Source organism: Trichogramma pretiosum, unplaced genomic scaffold (genome assembly GCF_000599845.2).
Source record: "Trichogramma pretiosum strain Unisexual culture from Peru unplaced genomic scaffold, Tpre_2.0 scaffold63, whole genome shotgun sequence".
Lineage (NCBI taxonomy): Eukaryota > Metazoa > Arthropoda > Insecta > Hymenoptera > Trichogrammatidae > Trichogramma > Trichogramma pretiosum.
Genome location: NW_019640834.1, coordinates 228,770 through 252,088, shown reverse-complemented (window position 1 = coordinate 252,088; position 23,319 = coordinate 228,770). Strand labels below are relative to the sequence as shown.

The following is a 23,319-nucleotide window of genomic DNA, read 5'->3' as shown; positions in this document are numbered from 1 at the left end:
GTGTTTGTAGGGGTTTTAAGAGACACTTGTTAGTTCTTGTGAAGGGGTCATACATATTGCAGAAATACATTTTGGTGCTCCGACAAAGAGCATTTCAAGAAGAAACGTAAGCTTTCGACATTGTAGCTCAAGCTGCACGATACATTAACCATTATATTATACCGGAGCTATTTCGGCTTTCCAAACAACATTGTTAAAGCAACACAGTTAGTTGGGCAGAATAAACCAGTAGGTCTTGGTCTTTTATCTTTTTTCTGTTCCCTTCTGCTTTCTTCCCCTTTTACCCTTTGCCGAGTTTGCATCGTGCAAGTTGCACTCAAATTTTGTAATATTACACGCAAACATGTATGCCTGTACAGGAGGCAAAAATCGAAGCTCGGTTCGCTGCTGATTCGGAGTAGGCTAATAAAAATAGTTAAAGTAAACACTCGGACTCATCGAGAAAGCAAACAGAGAAAGTGTGGAGGCCGCGCTGTAACGGAAGCGTATCGTACAAAGAGGTTATAAAGGAAGGAAGGAAGAAATAGCAAGTGAGCGAGCAAGCGAAACAGGAGTATTCAAATCAAGAGAATTAGGCAACGTTTGAAGCAGCTGCTGCTCTGATAGAATAGACGCTTAGAACTGCTTCTACTGCTGCTGCTGGAAGGCTATAGTCCGGGCCGACGTACCCGCGTTACCATACTGCCGCATGGTTACGAGCATATAGTATGTATATAGTTTTACCCAGTTGTACAGGGAAAACAGAATTTTCCCTTCAGTCTTTAGCCTTTCATATCACGTCTCGTTGCTACTACTGCACCATGTGCGGGAGTGCACACACGCACGCACATACACACATGTAACTTGTCTTTTTGCGCTAGTCTATTGGTTTTTTTTACCCCACTATTAAGTTACAATGCAGTCGATGCTTCAACCTTTTACGTCAAATACGTCAAATTTTTTTCTATAAATTTTCAACAAAAAGATCTTTGTCGTTTTCAGTATTTTTTTTGTGCATTTAGTGGATCGAGTCAACGTTTTAATACCCGTCGTTACAAAGTGTTTTCATATATAAAAGGTGCAGAGTCCAAGAGGGATAATTATAGATTAATTAATAATTTGCCAGTACAGTACGTGCTATTTGTATCTATATTGACGAGTTCGACAAAGCATGCAAATTATGTTTTGATTCCAAGTTCATCGGCATTCATCATATCTCCGACCAATAAGATGTCAAGAAAAGGTCGAGCCCGGAAAAAGATCATTGAGCCAGTGGTTTCAAAATTTTCTCTTTACTCTGAGCCAGACTTCCGTTAAGTCAAATATCAACCTCACTCGACTAGTTCAGATGGGTATTATCAAAGCGTACCTATGTGTGAGAGACAATCGACTGAGCCTTGATGTTAACCATCGTGAAGCAGGACCTAAAGTTGCTACCTAAAGTACGTTAGTTGGATAGCGCTTTTGCATCATCGTCAGTCCGATCTCTGTATTGCTACTCTATAGAGGATAGTAAGTCAACCGCGCTCTGTACACCTACCGCAACGATATCAGATCTGTCTTTATCTTGAACTCTCTCTTGTGATCTGAATCTTTGCCTGAATCTTGACTGTGTGGGTGAGTTAGTCATATTTATTAATAATTTTAATTAGCCAATAATATCATTATTGATTATTTTTTTGAAGGATTTCAACTTATGTTTATTTATATTTTTAGTACGATCTTGGTGTCTGTATCCAAACGAAGTCTTACTATTATTTATTAATTATTTGCTGACCGAAGCTATTTTTTTGCACTTCATTACATCAAGTGACTAACGATTATATTTTATTCAACGTATTGCAACTTCCCTGAAGCAATATTATTATACGATCCACGTGCTACGAGATTGCAAGAAATAATGTAAAAAAACTCAATTTTGTAAATTAGTAAGCCAAAATTTTCGATTTAGATCGATGGCAATTTATTTGGCCAAGGCAATTTTCTGTTAAAGCAAACAATGATCGCGATGACAATCATAATCCCTTGTGCTCGAATGAATACCCATCACGACCTAATACTATCATTTTCTAAATTATTTTGATTGATACCTACCTTTTGTATTCACGAAGTTGATTTATTTCAATTAATTTTTCTCGTTCACTCGGTTCATAATACACCACGAGATGCAATGCTTCCATCGGTTAACGAAAAGCTCCCTAGAAATAATGGGAACGGTTGCTTTTGTTCACTCGGTACAAAGGAGAAACGTTTCACAATATTTGATGGATCTATTGAGTGATCAATCTTAACCTTAATACATTTTATTTAATACGTTAGTATGTTTACATGAGTATGCAAAAGTTGGGAAATTAACAGCGATTTGTAATATCGTGTTCACACAGACAGGCTAAACTGACGTGATCAAATTGTTGTAAGAGATGTTATACCTTTCAAGTGAATCAAATTTTTCCTAGTTAATCAATCGTAACTCTTCGGTAACCAGCGTAAATATACACAAAGCTGCTCTTTATGTGCGTGTATGTGTATAAATAAATGCTCCCCTACGAGCTTAAGCACTCGAAACATAGAAGCTTTTGTGTATGCGTGTGTGCGTAAGCACACACGTGTTCACATACTACAGTCTAGTGTGCCGCATCAGCCACAGAAGTGTGCACTTGTGGCTCTGTACATATTACATACGCATTACAGCTTGCTGCTTGTTGATGCTTGTATGGCAAAGCCTATGCGCTTCTATGGTAATTAGAACAGATTTGGAATTTTTTTTACATTACCCCTTATACCCGTGAGAGATTATTTGATTCAATTATTGTTGGGAATATTATGACTGACTGATTCTTAAGTACTTAAAATTGTGTTGATTATAAATCGTAAGTGATCTGGATCGATACAGACTGTGTTGACACAAAATGATGTGATTCAAAAGTTCGACATTAATTTGAGGTTACTGCATAAATTTTATCAACGCTTATTTACGCAATTTTTTCATTGACTACCATATTTCTTTATGAGAATATTTCTTTTGAGAAAGAAATTTGGGCTGAAATTGGTGAATTTTATTTAGAAACTAACTTGTCGAGCCAATCTTATTTTCTACAAGATCGTCAAGCTAAATTGACAAAATCTAATTTAAGATTGTGAAAAGCATACTCTTGATTTTTATCGGATGCCCTTGAGAAAAGGTATTAATCATTTTAAAGCGTTTAATACTGGGGGTTTTGCTCAAAAAATCGTTAATATTCAGTTATCAGAGCAACCTTTGCGAGTAATTAGCTTTAGAGCTTCTTGGTTGATAACCCGATACGTACGGATTGGGAATTATAGAATTTGAATCTATGTTCCGACAATAATGGGATAGAAATTTCCTTGAAAACAATTTAATCAAGATTCGATTGCTTTCTGCTTTTACAAGAATTTTTCATATTTTTTCAAATTACTGAAAAGGATTCCTCACTTGCAAATAAAGAATTTAAAAAGGAAAAATTGAAAGTAGAGAATATTGTAAAATTTTTTCAAAATTTTTCTATGAAAGTCAGCATTAACATCGAGTCATCGTTCCTAAAAATATTGCCAATGCAACTTTTATAATCAGAAAATTGAAGCGAAATTAATTTTTATGTAGCTGAACGAATCGTACATTTTTTATTACTTTTTATGTCATAAATATTCCATTTTTAATGTTTATTCTCTATTCTTTTTTGTTTCGTTCGCAAACTAGTTATATCAAGCGCTGTATATTTTTATACTAAATGTTGTCAGTACCATATAGAGTATGGAATTCTTAGAATATCTAATGGACTTTCACGCGAAACTGCACTTAGCAACAACTTTGAAAATGTTAAAATTCAACCGCTACAACGCCACAGATGTTCGCTCGTGGAATAAAAAGCGCCGTTCAATTTATGTATAACCGAAACAAGCTTTTCAAATGAAAAAGTAAGACTGAAAAGTAGAATGTGTTAACGCTGAGTTTTATTTTGTTGTTGCATAAAAACGGATTACGCACGTTCTGAAATGGAAATTTGAATTAGAATGTCGAGAATTGACTGGCTGAAAATGCATCGACTTTGCTGAACAGATAATCTTGAAAAATTTTCAAGTTGCTTTTGTCGAGGGTCGTGCAGCAGCTGGACCAGCATGATGTATCATCATGCAGTGACGATTTCTAGTCTCGATAAGCTAAATTCACAAATCGCGCGTTTTGCATAGAGAGCAGTCCCGCATTGAGCTGCCCTGCAATTCGAATGCGGCGTAATGACGCGAAATCGATCACTCGACAGCAGCATGAGTGGCAGCCGCGAGCAACGGCGCTAGCAGCAACCCCCGCCGCCTCCGCCGCCGCTGCCACGCCGTGTCCATAGTCGAAACGATACTTGCTATGCATAATTCGCAAAGTTCTCTAGTACTGCTTGAATAATACGTGTTCGCATATAAAGCACACATATTCCGACATGGTTAATGAAATTTCATCCTGGTCAATACTTAATTTGCCAACATTACAGCGTGTACCGAGTATGGCGTGCAAATGTGCCAAGTTGTTAAAGAAAGCCCGAGTATCTAGAATGTCGAAAGTTCTGTCTAAAGTAAAGTGTAAAAAAAAGGATTTAATTGCAGTCACAATCGAACGCTCATATAAATTTTGAGCGAAGCATTGAAGTCTCATAAAAATTTCAACGTATACTGACGTGCTCGTTTTCGTCGAGCGATAAAAATATCATAACAGACTTCGTCAACATTGGATGAACATAACATCGATAATATTTCATGAGTTCGCGCGAGGCACATTATACACACGCTTTGAAAGTTGAAAAAGCGCTTGCCACGTGGGCTCGCGCTCCTGGAGCGTAGAAAGATGAGTATGAGCTACAGCACTTTGAACATTGAATTTTAGCGCAGCTGCCTCCCACGCGCATACGTATATATACGCGTACAAAGTGACTCGGCCGTATTATCTACTACTCTCATAAAAGGATATATACTTGACCCATCCGATGAAATTGATATAAAGTCTTAGCTGAACCCGGAGCTTCCGTACAGGAATTATGTAAATCATTTTTCGAATTGGCCCTTTTTCTTTGATTAGATACGATTTCGTAAACGAGCTTTTAATTGAATTGAAAGCTCGATTTTTCATGGCTAATATTTCGATAACAATTATTTTGAAACTAAATCGGTACGTGCCTTTGTTATGACTGGATCGGAAATGCAAGATCTAAAAAATTGAATAAAAAAAAACGCGTATGTATATACAAAATCTTGAAAAATGTATCGCTCGTATGGGATGATACATATTTTTTAAATTAATGATTTATATGGTGAAATTGATGCACTGCAGCAACCTTATAGTAGTTTAAAGGCAAAGCTAGTTCTAGCGACTGACTAGTTGATAGTGGCACAGCAGTCGAGTGCAGTGTTGCTGGGAGACGTGAATTTAATTTGCCTGCAGCGGTTTCGTGTCCGATAAAATGATTTTCATAAATCTCACTATAGGATACGTTTATTTTCGAGAGACATATGCGTTCGTGATAACGAGAAACGAGCAAAATACACAGGTTTTTGAAAAAGATGCTGCACTGTTAAGTTGAAAAAAAATTTTGTATACAAATATAAATAATTAAGAAAAATAAATTACTTGATTCGAGATGCTGTAAAAACGTTGCTAGATAGTTCATTTTAATTATGTTGAAGACTATACTGATTCAATGTCCGTGTTTAAATACGATATAGTCATGTCGGTAGATCATAGAAAAGCATGGTAACCGGCACATTTAACATCATAAGTCTTATGCCTTTATACTTATTAAAAAATGTAATGACTTTTACGAAAAATACTTAAAAATCGTCATTGGAGGCAATTTTTTTAAGTGAAAAAAAAGGTATAAAAAGTCCAAGTGGCATTTTGAAATCCTTTAAGATTCCCTATACCGTTCGTAACATTGAAAAGTAATGATATTTCGATTCTACCCTTCACGATTTTTGCTTTTGATCCTTATGAAGACGAAAACTATACAGCAATAAAGCCTTTTTAGAAACAGCAATTCCTGTTTTTTTGTTCAAGATAAAGAGGCCATTTCTAGAAAAGAGAAAGAGAGATTTCAACAGCAGCAGTAAAGAAAATAAGGGAAAGAGAGAGAACTGAAAAAAGTCAATAGTCGATAGAGACCTGAAACTGGCGCATCCTCGTGTACCCACACTCTTGCACAGTCATTCATATATATTCACACAAATGCAACGAATAGAAAGGTTTGACGCGATAGGAAATAATGTAATTTAGCGTAAAAGAATATTGAGAGAGTTATTTCAATTATTTCTAAATTCTGTTTACCGAAAAAGTAGTTTCACGCTTCTTGTTTTTTTTCTTCCCACGTATTTTGATAAATGTGACAAACGGAAGAAAATATTTCAGCGGAATTGCTAGCCAGGCGCAATCGTTTGTCCAAAATAATTTATTGCACCTAATCGAGTGAGTGTAAAGAAAACAAGTAATTCAGATGCATTAGGAAAATTGTTGAAAAATACAACATCGTCACAATTCAATAAGAGGATTGAGCATGTTGGAGCGAAATTATTGAAGGCAAGGACCTCGTGAGTATAGTGGACAGGAGTAACCGCATTTTCATCAACAACAACAGCATCACTACCATGCACTTAAATACGTCGATGAAAAAATCCTACAACTAGTTGTCAGCTATGATTCTCTTGCATGACGCTTCGTGGCTCGACGCCAAAACTTGATGTACGTGTCACATGTAATATACACACATTTTGGGGTTTCGGTAGCCATTCCTGCGTATTTATATCCTCGCATAGCCGTGCGATCATAAAGCGTAACGTACCGGACTGCAAATTTCGATATTTGGTTAAAGAAAAATCGATAAACGGGTCACATACGAGTGTCGAGTTGATCAAATTAAAATTTCACGGTGCTATGATTAAAAATGTTGAAGATGTGTTGTAAGTTTTCTTCAGGTTAAATAATAACTGGACTGTAAAGAAAATCAATACTATTTTTACAAAGAAAAGCTTTAATAAAAGACTATTTTTTAGCTCATGTTTTTCTTTGTCCATTACAAATGTAACTTCGACAAACAGACAACGTAAATGATTTCACATCCAAAAAATGATATGAAATTCAACACATGCATAGCACAGTTATAGCGAAGAAAAGAAGTATCTAATTTTGTGAAAAAATATAAGCTTATAAGATTTTATAAAGAACTTCACTTTACCAGGAAAAATCTTCCAAAAATATTTGTCTAAAATCTATTCGTGCTTTTGATGATGCTAGTTCAAGAGAACAAAAAAATATATTTGCTGTTTCTCATTCTCTCAAAAAATATATTTTTTTACACTCGGTATCCTCATTACATAAACATGTTCCAAATATCTTATCAGTATTTTATTTTTGGTAACTTTTATAATTTATCCTGCTTTTAATTACGATCAAAATTTGATTAATAATTGGAATTTCGTTGTGTATTTTTGATTAAACATTTTGGTAGACACTTTTTTCAGAAAACTTTATCTATTATTGAACGTTTGTTCTTACGCGTGTTGAGTTGGCACAATCAACTCTTGATGGTCTGTTTTTTCACAGCACTTGTTAAAACATTAACCACCTTGCCGTTAAAAATATACTTTCAAACAAATTGTTTTTGAAAATTCTAATTCGAATGTTTTTTTTATGTACGTAGGTGTAACCGTATTTCTTTACAAGCAATTAAGTACATAAAATAGTCATATTTCCAAGGTCAATATTCAGCAATTTTACTGTAATTTTCGCCGATACAGTGCGTTGGAAGTATCAAAACAGCATCGAATGTGTTTTTCATTCACTAGCATTGGTAACATGGCCACGGGCAACTATTTCAGGACTGCGTGTTTTGTAATACATGGTCAAAGCTAGCGATTCGTAATAGATGCGTGGCTTTTTGATTCAACGATTATTTACACATGGAAATAAGGGTAAATATATTATGAATGCTGCTAATAATTCGATGGTAACGAAGGTCAGTAATCAATCATTAAGAAAGTAAAAGCGTAAACAGGTAAATTTGAAAGCGAAAGATATTTTTTCCAATTGAATTTGTTCGTTCAATTTTAATATACAACGCATGCTGGGAGCGCATGGAACTAAGCAAGAGCTATGCGCAGGAGGAAAAAAAAGCACGAGGTAACTATAATAGCTCACTCATACGCTAGCTCGCGGCAGAGAAACGAAGGGAGGAGGAGTATAGAGAGAAAGAGAAGGGAGAGAGGGCGAAAGAGTAGATGTAAAAGTAAGCAGGCCATGAGTTATACACACGCAGTACATATAGCGGTGGCGGCGTCGAGGGCGCGAGGACGCTTACTGCGAGCTATGGAGCGGGCGCTGCGCTACTATTGCGAGAGCGAACGAGCGAGGAAGGCTCCATCAGGCCGAGATATTGAATTGCGCTAGCGTGAGCGAGTACACATAGTCGGGGCGCAATTTAAGGCTCGGATAAAGTTACGCGAGCGCGCGTAAACTCGAATACGGGATTGCGACGCGCTGATGTGCACTCTGCGAGCGAGCGAGCGAGCGAACGAGCGCCAGGGCTAATACTGCCTTTACCCTATGTACTGCCACTGTATAGCTGCGTTCGAGCAGCGCGACAATTGTTACGTACGCGCGCCAAGCCATACTTTGCAATTGAAGGCAGCTACGATGCGCACTGCCGGATGCTAGCTTTACGAGGACGCGTGCGCCTATAATTCGAATTATACCAGCCAGATAACGATGCCAATTTCCGATCTTTCGTGAAAAAACGAGCCAAGGCGTGTCGACGGGAAAAATGTTTTTGTGTGTAACAAGCGAGCAGCTCGAGTCGGGCAGAAGGCCGTTTATTGGCTTGCCTTTACATCCAAGCCTTCGACCGAGCAGCTCTGACACCTACGTCCATCCTTCTCTCTTTTGCTCACGATCCAGTATCCTCTTTGGTCCAATAGATATATTAAATAAGCTGTTAAAGCATGCCACCATTATTTGCAGTTTTATGTATAAGTATCAACGTGTACGTGCGTCTCTCTTTGCAGGTGTTTTTAAATCCCATCGCATGTATTTAACTATACTTTATGCTCAACCGATTAACGCTTACACCCTTTCTAGACCTTGCTATTTTTACGAGGCCGCTCGCGGCTTCTTTTTTTCCGTATACATGTGCTGCTCTGCTGCTGCTGCTGCTGCCCTACACTGACACGAGTTGCACCGCGTAAATTCAAACATGCACTCGAAAACCGGTGTGCGCGTGGCAAGTACCTGTGCGACTGACTTACACGTGTGTGTGTCTGTGTGCGTCGAACAATCTCAAAGACAAGATCGCAATTGCCAGGAGTCACGCCAACCCGCTAATGCCACTTGAGAGAGAGAGAAAGAGAGAGAGAGAGAGAGAAAGAGAGAAAACTCACCTCTTTGAACCACATAAGGGCTTCTTTATACAACGTAATCGCTGTATTATAGAGCCTATATATGGCTATCGTACGGCTACTAACAATTTCTGATTTTAGCATTTGATAAGGAAGAATGAGAAGCCCTCAAATATCATATCTTCGAGTGAGCGGCTATATACTCATTATTTTCGTCAATTTTATATGTTAACTTTGAACGCCCTTAGCACAATTGTTTCGATATGAGTGATGTTGATTAGCGAGTAGTCAAAAAATTTTCTACCTGCGTTTAAAGGGTTGAGTCCAATTTTCATCATTTGGCGGCTATATATCGGCGGAAAAAAATAGACATTCGATCGAATTCGGCTTGGAACGAATATCGGCAAAAAACATGAATAGAGCCCCATTTCAAAGCTGAAAAGCAAGCATAAAAGCGAAGTTGGTGAAATTGGGAAATTTCGAGTCTAAATACCCGAAACAATGGTCATGAGCAAAAATCTCGAATTCGTTGTTTACTTTTCGATATTCTTTTGAAGTGAACAATTTTTTTCATTTTACATCCAACTGTTACTAACACTACGAAAGTTTATAATTTATTTGAGTTGGTAAATTTTTACTTGTCTACTGTCACTATGGTCATAAGACTATATATAGCCTTTTTTAATTCGCAAATGTTATAGATTCATTAATAAACGGTGGAAATTCGGCTAGTGCACTCAGGAGCCGCTTCAAACGCATAAAGTAGCATTTAATGTACAAATACACAACGAGTCAGAATTAGTGTAAACAAGGCGCACGGCAAAAGTGTCTTATCTTGACTTGATTGGTTGATCATAATGCGTGCATTTCTCGTGTGCAGACATATATTAAGTACCTGCGGCAGCGCGTATTTCTCCTCGCTTTGTGTTATTCATCCTCGCGCACACGAAAGTAACAAAGTCTCTTTATCATGTTTCTCTCGGCACGTCTATCTCTCTTTCTAGTCCTGACATACATCCCACATGCGCATGCCCCTACAGCGGCGCGTTTTCCTAGTTGAATAGTAAATTAGATTTGTGGCGAATACGCACACATCTTCGCTTTCTCTCTCTATCTCTCCCTCTCTCTCCTTTTATATATGTGCACTTGAAACATACGATACGATATAAAGCTTAAGTGAGCTCTTTGACGTGAATAAATACAGGTATATGATCAGAGGCCAGCAACGCGGCACTGGACTTTATAAGCGGCCTAACAAAAGTTGCAATTAAGCAATTCAAATGCGTTACAGTGAGTGCAGTTGAAGTATGGCTTATCCGACTGTTAAATTTCCGCCGCCACTGGGCGCGTACGCCTGTGCGAATCAAGCTTATGTGTGACACGCTATTTTTGAAGAGTCACGCGCATGCATGAACACACACGGACACGTAACGCAGCCCGCGTCGTCACACACTCTCGGCAATCCTCTCGTGGGCATGGAAAAGTACTGCGAATGATCTAATTTCCCCATATGTGTATATGCGAGCCTCATTGCCAACGAGCTTGTTTGTACTCGACTGCATTCACACGTAAGAGTCAAAGCTGCGAAGAGAGAGAGAAGGAGAAACAGAGAAACAGAGTTCGAGCTAGCGAGCTCGCAAAGTCAGTTGTTGTTGTTGTTGCTCTGCAGTTGTTATTCTTAACAATAACTCGTGTTCGTTGTCCACGATCATTAGTAGCTTCAGAAATTATTCTTTGTTTGCGACGTCAAACTTTAGAGTGCACGTTAAAAAAACGTGACTGATTATATCTTAGATTATGTATGTGTGCAAGTGGTCATCATAAAAAGAGTAACGATTAATTCTACGAATGGAAAAAATGTAATTTTCACAACTTGTATTTAAATGAAACGGCTTGAGCAATTAAAAATCTTATTTTTCGCTAATTTTTTTTATTTTTTGATACGAGAGCGTGGTTGTTTTATATGTTAATAAATTTCAGAATTTATTATTAAAAAATGGTCACTCAAAAATGTATTCAAAAAAATTTTTCAACAAAGAATACCAATCATAGAGTGAAACTTTAAATATTTCATTACGTTTTATAAATAAATTTTTATAATATTTTTGAAAACTATATAAAACAGAAAGAAAATAATCTAAGCGCTATGTAATTTTATGTTTCGGCTTTAAAAATGTTTATATGCTTTTTTATTGATTACTTTTAATAATTACGTAAACACACGTAAACTAAGAATGATTGACCATATAATAAGAAACCAAATTGTTCAAAATTACATATTTTGAATAGTAGTCAGATTGAAACTATAACATTTTTTATATAGAAAGAGATATTTCATGAAATTTTACTTCTTTATCATCCGATTAGGTACAATTGTTAGGCCGCGTTTGCGTCTTATTACGCAGTATTTATTACATCTTATCAATATATACTGTTCAAAGTGCTGGAGTTCTGCATGCAGCGCTGCACTCAAGTATGTTTCAACTCTCTCCCTTTCTATATAGACCGTGTAGATTATGCGATACGTGTAGAATATTGAGAGGATCTGCTGGATAACGGAAACGAGCGAGCGGATTGACCGATATTGCTCGGATAGACAAGAAACGAGAAGCAGCTTCCCATATACGTACGCTAGAAGCTCTTCCCGCTTTACCATGTATCTTTTTGTCTTCTTATCTCATACTACTTCTAGCACTTGACCGTAAAACTTCAAATTATCGCCAGTATATGTTAATGGGAACTTAAAAAAGCGTCTACGTTTATTATCGTGACACAGTAAAAGTTGGACTCAAACAAGGATTTTCATTTATTAGCAGCTCAGATGAAACTTTTAATAGTGCTCATAAATTCTAAGTTCAATAATAAAATTCACTTTCCAAAAAAATGTATTGAATACTAAAATCCTTTGCATTGCACCTGTTTACTACTTATATACCTTTATACTATATACGTGAGATTGAACTACGCAAACCTCTTTGAAAATAATATCATTTTTTCATATTCTCTTGCTTAAGGAATATCTGTTTTCATTGCTAGTTGTGAATGAATGGAAACATGTGGAAGTATTTATTTTTCCTCTTTAGCGTGCTCAACGTTCTACTTTGTATATCCATATATATACTCAAAGCCGATACTAAAATGAACGCGAGTGCTTCCAAGTCATTATTGATTTCACCTCGTTTAAAGAGTCACGGGGATTTAATATCATATACTTTAAAAGTTTTCTAAACACGTGTATTCCTCACTAGTTTGGTAAATATTTTACTCTCATCTTGTAATTCTGCATAATGTGTGGACATTTAACTTAATATGAGCATAGCTATTCAATCAAAACAATATTTAAAGCGTCCACAAGGTTTCCCTAAGGGATTAAACGCAGGAAGAGTATGAACACAATAAAAACTTTGAGTAAGCAACTATTTAACTAGACGTTATATTACAATTTCTATTAACTTTTGTTCAAAAATTAATGAAATTGATTAAATAAAATATAGGGTTTTTCGTCCATTTTTTTTCGAAGATTCAACGAAAAAAAATGAAGCAGCTTATAATAACGCGTCTGGATGAATGAGAGAAACTCGTTAAAAAATGATAATGAATAAGTATAAATAGTGAAAAAAAAGTACTCACCAGAACGTAAACTGCAAAGGGCATTACGACCGTTGCGACGAACAGGTCGGCCACAGCAAGACTGACAATGAAATAATTGGTAACGGTCTGCAAAGTTCTCTCTCTCTTGACCGCGAGTATCACAAGCACATTACCGAAAACAGTAAGGAAAGGCACGACGAGAAATATCAGCGCCCACAAGTTTTTAGCCTCGTCGGCCTTCGGACTAGCTGCGGTTTCGCACTCGACGCTGTAGTTGCCGTTGAGAGTGTCGTTGATGGCCACGACGCAGCTGAAGTTACCGTAACTCGAGTTGAAGTTGGTCGCATCGTAGCTGAAGTTCGTCAGCGCACTGTAGTTCAACTTGTTGATGTAGTCGTTGACGTCGTGAAAGACGAACCTCGCGAGATCGGAGCCTGCGGACTCGTCGCTGCCGTTGCCGAGTTGACCGTCCGCAGCCTCGTCGCTCAGCCAAGCTTTCTCGATGCCGGCCCAGCTGCTATTGCCGCTCTCCGGTGACGAGGTCGACGAGCCGAGCGAGTAGTCATCGAAAGTGTCCGAGCCGTTTCCGATTGTACTGACGAATGCGGCACTCTTTGCAGCCAACGTTGCGTTTCGCAAGAGGGTCTTAGGCGTGGTCGACGTGTTACCGACACTCAGGCCACTCTCCATTATAGCTGATACGAGACCTACCGCGCGCGGCAAATTCCAGTCTAGCGTATGTGTGCCAGGAGCAGTGCTTATTAGACGAGCGGATCGATCGATGGCATCTCCTTTGCATCGCGTCCTTTCTCCCGAGCCATTTCAAAAGTGCAGCGATTTTTTCTTATCGACATGTCTCCCAGTTGATTGTGTGGGCCTTTTAACATTTTTTCCATTTCCTGGCTAAAAAGCCGCAATTCTTTTTTTCACTAATTTTACAGCATCCAAGTCTGCAGTATCGTCTTTTTCGCAGCTTTCTAGACTAGACTGATGCTTATCGCGTTCCTTACGTCCCTCGTCGTCTCTCTCATGATCAGAAGTGCCGCTACACTCGGAACTCGCTGCCTCGAATCCGATGGATTAATGCCTTGTCGACAGGGTACGTGTCTAGAGCCATCCACGGCTCTTATTGATCTCCCTGCAATACAATGTGAGAAATGAGATTGACGAGTTCTAAATTCAGGCAACTGCTAATACGATTTTATTATTTTGATTTGACGAGATCCGTAGTTTTTTGCCTCGTTGCAATCGGCGTCGATTCAAAATTTTATCTCGTAAAAAATACATAAATTCAAAATCAACCCGATAGTAGCGAGTTGTGCATATAAGATCTTTACTTTGATATAGTGAAACTTGAGTCAACAAAACTCTAAAACGTTTATTCTTTGAACTTTTTACATTAGAATTTATGGCAAAAACTTTGCATGATTTCAGCGTCGAAAAAATATTAAATTTTAAATACTACTTTTTTTGTTGTATATGGTAGAAACCGAAACTTGTTTAAAGTTCATTTGTGCATACAACTTTCTATTTGCGGATAACGCTTAATAAACTTTTATCAATTTTTTTGAATAATTTTTTTAAATCAATTTAAAATACTATTTTTTCTTATTAATAAGGATAATTGAATCTATTAGTTAATCTTATTTAAAAACACAATCAATCTTTTATCTAAAAAGTTTATCCACTCAAAATTTATATTATTTTTAGCAGTGGTTAAATACCTTATTAACCTAAAATAAAATGATATAATGGAATAATCGAATCACATTCATTTCTGACAAAAATTGATGATTATCAGCTGATTGATCATCGTAATATGAATAAAGTATAATCGATTGATTCAATTCACAACCGACGACTGGAATGCACTGCAAGTAGAATTGATTTTCTCGAGTAATTCATAAAATTCGACAGTGCAACTTTCGTAAAACATTAATATCTCTTTGCCTTACCTTAGGCATCAGTTCTAGATTAGGAACTCTCAAACTACAGAAAAGCAACTTTTTTATAAGCTTTATTCACAGCTCACGACGCACATGATTAAATCTGACTTACCAGTACAATATAGACACACCTAAAACTTGGAAGATAAGGAAAAAACTAAGGCAAGTAAAAAAAAATAGAAAAAAAAATTTATTACACTGTATAAATAAAAGAAGATTGCTTCCCAACCATCAAGCCTTTTGCATGCTACATATTCACGTATACATGGCTTACATTTAACGGCTAAGGTAAAAAAAAAAACTAGAATAATATTTTCATTTTGATCATATTTCACTATAAAAATTGTAATAAATGATTATGAGATTTGTTTGTCTGTTCACTTTTCTTCAAACTCAAACTTAATAGAAATATTTAAGGAATCTTAAAGCATGTAAAAATTATTAATTATTTTTATAACAATTTTTATATAATAGTCAATTTTAATTGTTGAGTACTAGATGTTCAAATATTTTTTAATGCCTCCACCATAACGTTTTATATGTTAACCTAGATTTACATGATCTTTTTTATGATTTATAGATTTTATCGACAAAACGATAACTTATCTTTTACAACTGAAATTACCATATAATACATTAATCGACTTTGGAAATTTATGAAGCTATGTAAAATAACACCCAAAAATTTGTAATATTTATAATTTTTATAATTTGAACAATCGTTTCAATTAATCGAAACTAAAAAATTCAACACGACCAACAATATTATTTGATTATTAAATGGATTTTCCTCACTATGCATTGAATTCTAACATATGTATAGTTCTTTTTTTGCCCAATCGTACTCAAGAAATTGCCAATGAAGTAATTCTAACAGTAATTTTTACGATAAAAGATTGATTGTCTTTTTAATTATCATTTTAAATTAATTGTTCGATTTTTAACCGATAGCATGCAGTTAAAAATTAATAGTTACGTTAGCTTGACATAGTTAATGAGGTTTAAGGAAAGAATTTATTAAAACGCAGAGTGCCAATTGGTATTTTGCCCTTTAAATTGAATATGATATCGATTTTGAATCCTGTCAACTGGTTTTTGTAGTTCTTTTTTTAGTGCTCCAAAAAAATGAATGATACATTTTGAGATGATTGACGTAATTTTTACTTTATTAAATGATTTTTCATTTTAAATTAATTTACGTTTACCTGCAGAACTCTTTTAACTCAAATTGAAAACCAAACCAACGGGAAAAAAATATTAACTCCTTTAGTGTTTGCAAGATTCTCTATTTTGTAGTATATGCGCTGAGAGTGTATATAAGAATGATATGCTTAATGCCGGCAAATTCTCCCCGTATGTAAAAATATGCGTTAGTGGATCTTCAAGTAGTTCGCACTCGAAATAATTATACTGAAATTCCAAATATTCGGAAACTTTACAACTTTCATATTGGTAGCCTCATAAAAATAAGCGTAAAAATGTTAGTGAACAAAACATTATGTAGAGAAATGTTGAAATATGAAAGTGAATACAGTAAGCGATGAGAAAGGATTTTCTTCTACGTAGGTGTTAAAGTCTACATTTACTGATCGTCTTATGTAGATGTATAAAATTATACGAATACGTAATTATATGAATCGTTCAAATTCAGTTGACTAAACATGAAATAACTACTCGTATAAAACCTCTTACTCTGTCTGTGTAAAAATAAATTTGAAAATTTCATCGTTTCAAAATATAATATTCAGTGTTCATGAAAATATTCCAAAATATTCAGAAATAATTAAATTGATTTTTTTCAACATAACTTAACTTCTTGATTAATTAATTTTTTAAACATTTTCATTGTTTTTAAACATACTTTATTTTGAAATTTTAACATTGTTCGGACTATTTTAAAATTTATTTTGTTGAAAATGATTTCATACTGTAGATTTCATTTCGGTCATTTGATCTAGTCTTCTATGAAATTATCAAGTTAACATGAATTATGAATGAAAAAATTCATTTTTAATAAAGTCTATTTCACTATTTTAAATATTGCAAAATTATTGAATAAATGATGAAGATGAAAAATTGTTTCCTCTATATAAAAGTTCAAAGTGTGTAAGAAGCCACGAAATTTACATGTACTTACACGATCTTAAAATTTTCGATTAAAAATTTGTGAAATTTTTACTTGTATAATTTTGCTTTCATTTAATAGCATTTTTAACTGTTAGGGCTGTGCGAGTACCCGAAAAGACTCGAGTACTCGACTCTAACTCGACGAGTCGAGCTTTTTCGAGTACTCGCACAGCCCTATTAACGATTCGATTTACAACTAGTACATCTCACAACAATTTCTATCGTTGAAACGAAATAATTTTTTTTCAACTTAAATGGTGAAAGATAAGTAAAAAAAGGCGTTATTGAGAAGAAAAAAGTACATATGCTTCAATAACTAACGAAGCAAACGTAAAATTTTTATTTTCTTTGTAGCGAAGCGAAAACTTATTAGTTATCATAGCGTAGACAGTAGGTACAGACCATGCGCGCGCGAGTCAGTGCAGCTACGTAGCAGCGTTGTGCAGCATCGGCGACAAAGACCCGATAATGCGACACTTAATTGAAACGCAGGGCGCTGGAAAAATAGCATTATACTCACTCTCTATGGGCAAGAAGGATCAAAGCGCAGGCGGCCGTTGGTGTAGCTGCGCTTCGCTATCTTGAAAGCGGCGCGCTTCCTCGCACTCGAGCCGAGCAGGAGAGTGAGAGAGTCGAAACGAGAGTATAGAGAGTTGAAGAGAAGAAGAGAGAGAGAGAGAGAGAGAGAGAGAGAGAGTGAAAGAGGGCTACATGCACACACCCACCCACGCACACATAATGCGCGTGTCGTCGCCCTCGTAGTCGTCTTTTCTTCTCTCTTAATCGAAGCGTTTCGCACTAATTTTACACTCTCTTGACGCTCTTCGATCGATCCATCACCGGCACTATGAAAGATATGGAGTTAAAGGCCCCGTTTCACCTGAAAAACTCGTGCCGCTATGGCCGTTGCAGTCATTACATCTGCATTCGCCACATTCAGCACTCTCTCTTTCACTGGCACTGTATATTCGTTCGTGAGCATCAATGGCACATAATCAGTTACAATCGCACACTGATAGGAAAATTACTCCTGTCCGTAACAGCAATTGATTTGAGCGCTTTTTTCTTTCCTACAGCATTCTTCATTACATACGTCATTGTACATATCATCGGCGCACTTCCGCTAAGCGCACTATCTTACTTATGCAGTTCGTTCATGAATTCACCAGTTGAGTGCTTGAGTACTGTTAAGCGTTACAGTTTTTGTTTACAGTGATTGCGTTTCAGATTTCACTATAAAGCTCGTAGATGAGATGCTACAACCAGAACATTTTTTCTTTGTCCTCAAGCACGAAGATGTCTTAGATCTTACCATGTTTACAGTGGAAACTTGTTCGATCAGTAACTGACACTTTTGTAAATATTTTCTTTCACCTAGATTGATCGAATTAATTTCGAGATACTCTTCATAAACACTCTTAACTTGTTTAATCAGTTAAATTTTAATTAATTTGATCCTTAATTATACATTTCCAATTATTTCTTTTTCAAATCTCACTCAATTTCCAATTTCCTAATCAACTTCATTAAAATTTAACTTTTTCATTCACAGTGTCTAGTCATGTTTATTAAATATTATCTTGGTATTGACTAGCTAATTTTTTTGACCAGAAAGTCATTTCAAAATGATTCATTACGGTATTATTGAAAAATGTTTATCCTTCAAAACTAATACTTTGCATTTCTTTGATATGTGAATTTACTCCTCAAATTTCATTCAACACTAGTTAATTTAAACTCTTGAATTTCGAAGTCAAGCACGTGTCTAGTAAGAAACTTCGTAAACAAGAGATTGGACTATCACGGACTTTGAGATTAGCATAGTTAACTTCAAGATACACGAGTCCTCGTCAAAAAAACTTCATTTTTATAATTTGAGCAATTACAATTATTTTTAAACTAAATAATAATTGCTTGATCAATTAAAAATAAAAATGTATAGGATTAGAGACTTGCTTATAAAATAATCGTAAAAAGTTAACCTTGTTTCAATTGGTTTTTAAAAGAGTTTGACGCTAATCGTATAAATTGACCGGCAATAATACACGAAGGGACTGAATGTATCAATCAGTCAGCGTAACTCGCTCGTCGGTGAACGAACGACGACTGAAAGACTGAAACTTCCGTATACACTCTGTGCTTACTCCGATCCTCACACGCAGCCGAGAGAGGGAGCGCGAGGATGGAAAGAGAGAGAGAGAGAGAGAGAGAGAGAGAGAGAGAGAAGAGGGGTTGCTACCACTGCTGCTATAAAACCCATACGTGAAGAGGTCTTCTAAAGCCTATGCCCTGTTCAGCGATATTCTCCTGATACTCTGTAGCTGCTCACAGCATCTCACCTTTATTTCTGTCAATCAACGTGCTTATACCGACTTAGTGGGTTACGGGGTTAGTGAAACACTTTAGTTATGAGGAAAACGAATACAAATTAGCTATTTTCACAGGAAAAATCAGTCAATGCAAGATAAGTGAGAAGTACATTGTTGCAAACAAATTGTTTAAATTCATATAAATGATAAAATTGTAAATTATAGACAACAGGTAAACAAAAATACGTCGGTGTTTGGAATGAATAAATGTATGAGAAACTAGCTAACTCATTTTCATGTCCGACTGAAATTTGACATATACTACTTGGTTTTGAAACATTAACACTTTGATGCAAATATTTTTACTTACACAAGATTTATGCCGTGAATATTGCGCTAAATAAATTATGTTTTAATACTTTTCTCACCAAAAGATGTACACTCGTACCAGTGGCATACTTTTTTATGGCAAGAAGTGGTGAAATGCATTACATGAGGAATACGTATATAAGGCTAGTGATAGACGACTTAAGAAGCGTAAAAACAGAGAATGCCGACGAAGAGGAGCCAATTACAAGAACCAAAGAGGAAGACGTTAAAGGAGTAAAAGGGTGAAGAGATGAGAGAGTGTAAGAATGAGGGAGGGAGAGAGAGAGAGAGAGAGAAAGAGGAAGTGGGCTCGCGCCAGCGCTCGAGATGAGCTCAGACGGTAAAAGGCCGCAAGTATAAGAAGGATATAGAGGGAGAAGAATAGTAGGCAGTACTGCAGCTTTTACGTATAGGCTCGGTGGCATACAAACTCATAACCGTTAAATAACCCAGCTAGGTGCTTCCATTGAATTACCCGCACCAGGGGTTGCTACTGCGCTATTGACCCATCCACTTTATGCTATCATTGCATGGAGCTGTGTAGGGTCACCGACGCCTGAAGATGAGACTTGTTGATTTTCGATAATATCGACAGACGCTAGTGCATGCGCCTGTTGTAAAATAAAATCACTATTTATCGAGCTACCAGTTTCAGCAATTGCCGGAGTGCCGATGCTAGGCTCTACCAGCCGAATAGAATAGGCTTACCAGCTACTTTATACTTCCGCTGTTCTCTTTATTCCTGATCAATGAAAAACCTTCTCTATTATTCATTTCGTGTTTATTTACGTTGCGCGCTCGCGCAGAGTTGCGATGCTAAAGCTTGCATGAATATTTAATGAGAACAAGGAAAATATTTTTTATTGGATTTTTCCACTCGTCTGATTTGATCAGCTAATTAAAAAATTATAACAAATAAGCCAACATCAATAATGCCCACGTAAAATAAGTATATTCTATACAGTATTCCAATGCATAATTAAAACGATTAATACATGCGGGTTTTGAATTTTTCTGGAAACTCATTGACATCGCCATAGCTCTTATCGTAAAATTTTCAGGGCATTTCATGCATAAACTTAACAATATTTCATATTCAATAGCCTGCTAAAGTCGATTTGTTTTTGATTGAAACAAAAAAATTTACTGTGCTTGCCTAATATACCTACTTCGTGTATCATCCGGAAAAGTCTATACACTTTTTAATTAATTTGCATCGATGACGTGAACAGACCGAACGTTAAAGTTTCTCTGGCAGACTTGGCACGAAGCCGAATAGGACATCGATGGTGCTAAATATTTCTGCTTCATGGAACAACAATTTTGTCGCTATCGATTAATTCTTACATTAAATTAGAAATGATATAATATACTCATTATTATAATATGGCGACTATTTATACGCACAGGGTTGATAAATATAATTGTGCTTATTAGAAAGTTTCTATAAGTTAAGGAGATATCGAAGTCATACTAAAATGAATAGTTAAATAGATGTTATATAAAAAAATAATAATAAATGAATTGAAAAAATCCATATTTGAAATAGTATATTTTGCACTTAAGGAGTGAAAAACTGGAAAGTCTCAGAGCACGTGTGATTTATCAGCCGAAGCGAAGCCGAGGCTGATAATCAGGTGCTCTGAGACTTTTTTTTTCATACCAACAGCCCGAAAGTGACTACTTCCCTGCCGCTGCGCAAAGCGGGAAAAGCGATTTTCGGGCCACTGTGTATGAAAAATAGTATACAGGCCTATGCCGTGGAAAACAGAAAAGTCCCAGAGTACGTGTAATTAGTGGCCGAGGCGAAGCCGTGCTCTGGGGCTTTCTTTTTTTGCCTAGGGCTGTAATATACTATTTTTCGCTACATAGGTGCAAATACAATTTTTTGTGAATCCCCCAGCCTAAAGTAACATATTGGTTTTACTCAGCCAGAGTAAAATGTTACTTTAGGTTGGAGTAGCACAAAAAAAAATGTTCAGTAAAGCCACAAAAAACTTATTACAAAATATTCATAATAGTCAGATATTTCTTTAAGGGGACCGACCTGTGTTAAAAGCTTAAATTCAGCTTCAGCTAAAAATAGCTATATGAATCGAAATAGTGTAAATTTTTTTTTGTGATAGTAAAATATGTTCATTCTACACCAGATTGACAAAAAAAAAATTCTACCCAAACTCTGAAATACCAATTACATCACTTTTTTCATAAGACGAAATTTTGTGTTATGAATCACTTGCCACATGATCTTGAAAAGAGTTTTTCATCAATATTGATCTATAGGGTCTCAAAATCTTCAGAAAAGTACCCTTATCCACCAAAGTGGAGCAAAATTTTGAAAAATTGCGTACAACTTAATATACAAGTCAAAATGTGCCAATTTTTAAGAAAATTAGTATTTTATCAATACTAGAAGCCATATTTAAGCTCTTGGAAGAGAAACAAACTTTTTTTTTTCAAATTTTGCTCCGCTTAAGTGGATGAGGGTACTTTTCTGAAGATTTTGAGACCCCATACATAGATCAATATTGATGAAGAGCTCACGTCAGAATCGCGTGGCAAGTGAATCCTATTATAATATTTAGTATCATGAAAAAATAGGCGTAATTGGCATTTCAGAGCTTGGGAAGAAGTTTTTTTTGGTCAATCAGGTCTCTAATGAACATATTTTACTTTCACAAAAAAAAATTCCACTATTTCGATTTATATGGCCATTTTCATACATCTGGTCGAAACACCATCTTGTTTTCTTAAGAAATTTGGTTCATTTTTTGATGAATGTAACAACTAACATAATATTGCATAGATTGGAATCTATCCTCAACCTCGGTATTGATAAATGAAAATTCGGGTTTGTACTCTTCATTCATGACTTTAACATGATAATTTACTAGAAGGGTTGCGAGTAATTGTACTCAGCAAGCAAATTCTTGTATATAATTCATTTAAATCTACAATTTCAACTTCACCTTGTAAAATTTTGTGAATAATTACATAAAATATCGATTTCTTAACAAGATCATTAAAATATTTATATGGTTATCAACTTTACTAACAAATTATGAAATGAGTATTATTACATGGATAAGTCGAACAGTGATTAATATTTACAAAAATAATGAAATTGGAGCAAAAATTTTATTATGCATAACGAAACTATCGGAAGCTATATGGTATAAGCGTTAGGGTATAAATGTTTCCGTTACACGATTTATCATAAAAAATAAGCAACTTATTTTATAATTTACATTTTCTTCATTTTTACAGTACTAACTTTTGGTGTAATTAAAATAAATCTATGAATTTTAACTTTTCAATATGATTAATAAAATCTTTTATTTTTAGATGGAACTTTGTTTTGCTAATATTTTAATTAATTTAAGTACTAACGTTAATTTTATTTTTTCATAAAAACTGTTTTATGCACTTAAATTTAGTAGCTTCATAAGAATGTACTATAACAGTTTTTTTATATGATTGTCTAAATATTTATACTATGTTCTTTCCTCTTAAGTAAAAGTCTTTACTTCTAGAAGAAATCTTCACTAGCCCGGGGGAACATTAATTCGTTGCCTTAATGTGCACACTTAAGTCTACACGCGCAGACAATCGCT

The 23,319-nt window shown here is 35.7% G+C and overlaps 1 protein-coding gene across 2 annotated transcripts in view; it reads right to left on the bottom strand.

The window, feature by feature from the left end:
* Positions 1–19,094, bottom strand: part of LOC106655885 (dopamine D2-like receptor) — a 78,677-nt gene extending 59,583 nt beyond the window's left edge. For both annotated transcript variants that reach the window (XM_023463477.1, XM_023463478.1), the window contains exons 1-2: positions 17,548–19,094; positions 12,994–14,092 (exon numbers count right to left, since the gene is read on the bottom strand). In XM_023463477.1, coding sequence (XP_023319245.1) covers positions 12,994–13,644 — 651 coding nt within the window. In that variant the 5' untranslated portion in view covers positions 13,645–14,092; positions 17,548–19,094. The remainder of the gene's footprint in view (positions 1–12,993; positions 14,093–17,547) is intronic.
* Positions 19,095–23,319: the final 4,225 nt, after the last annotated feature.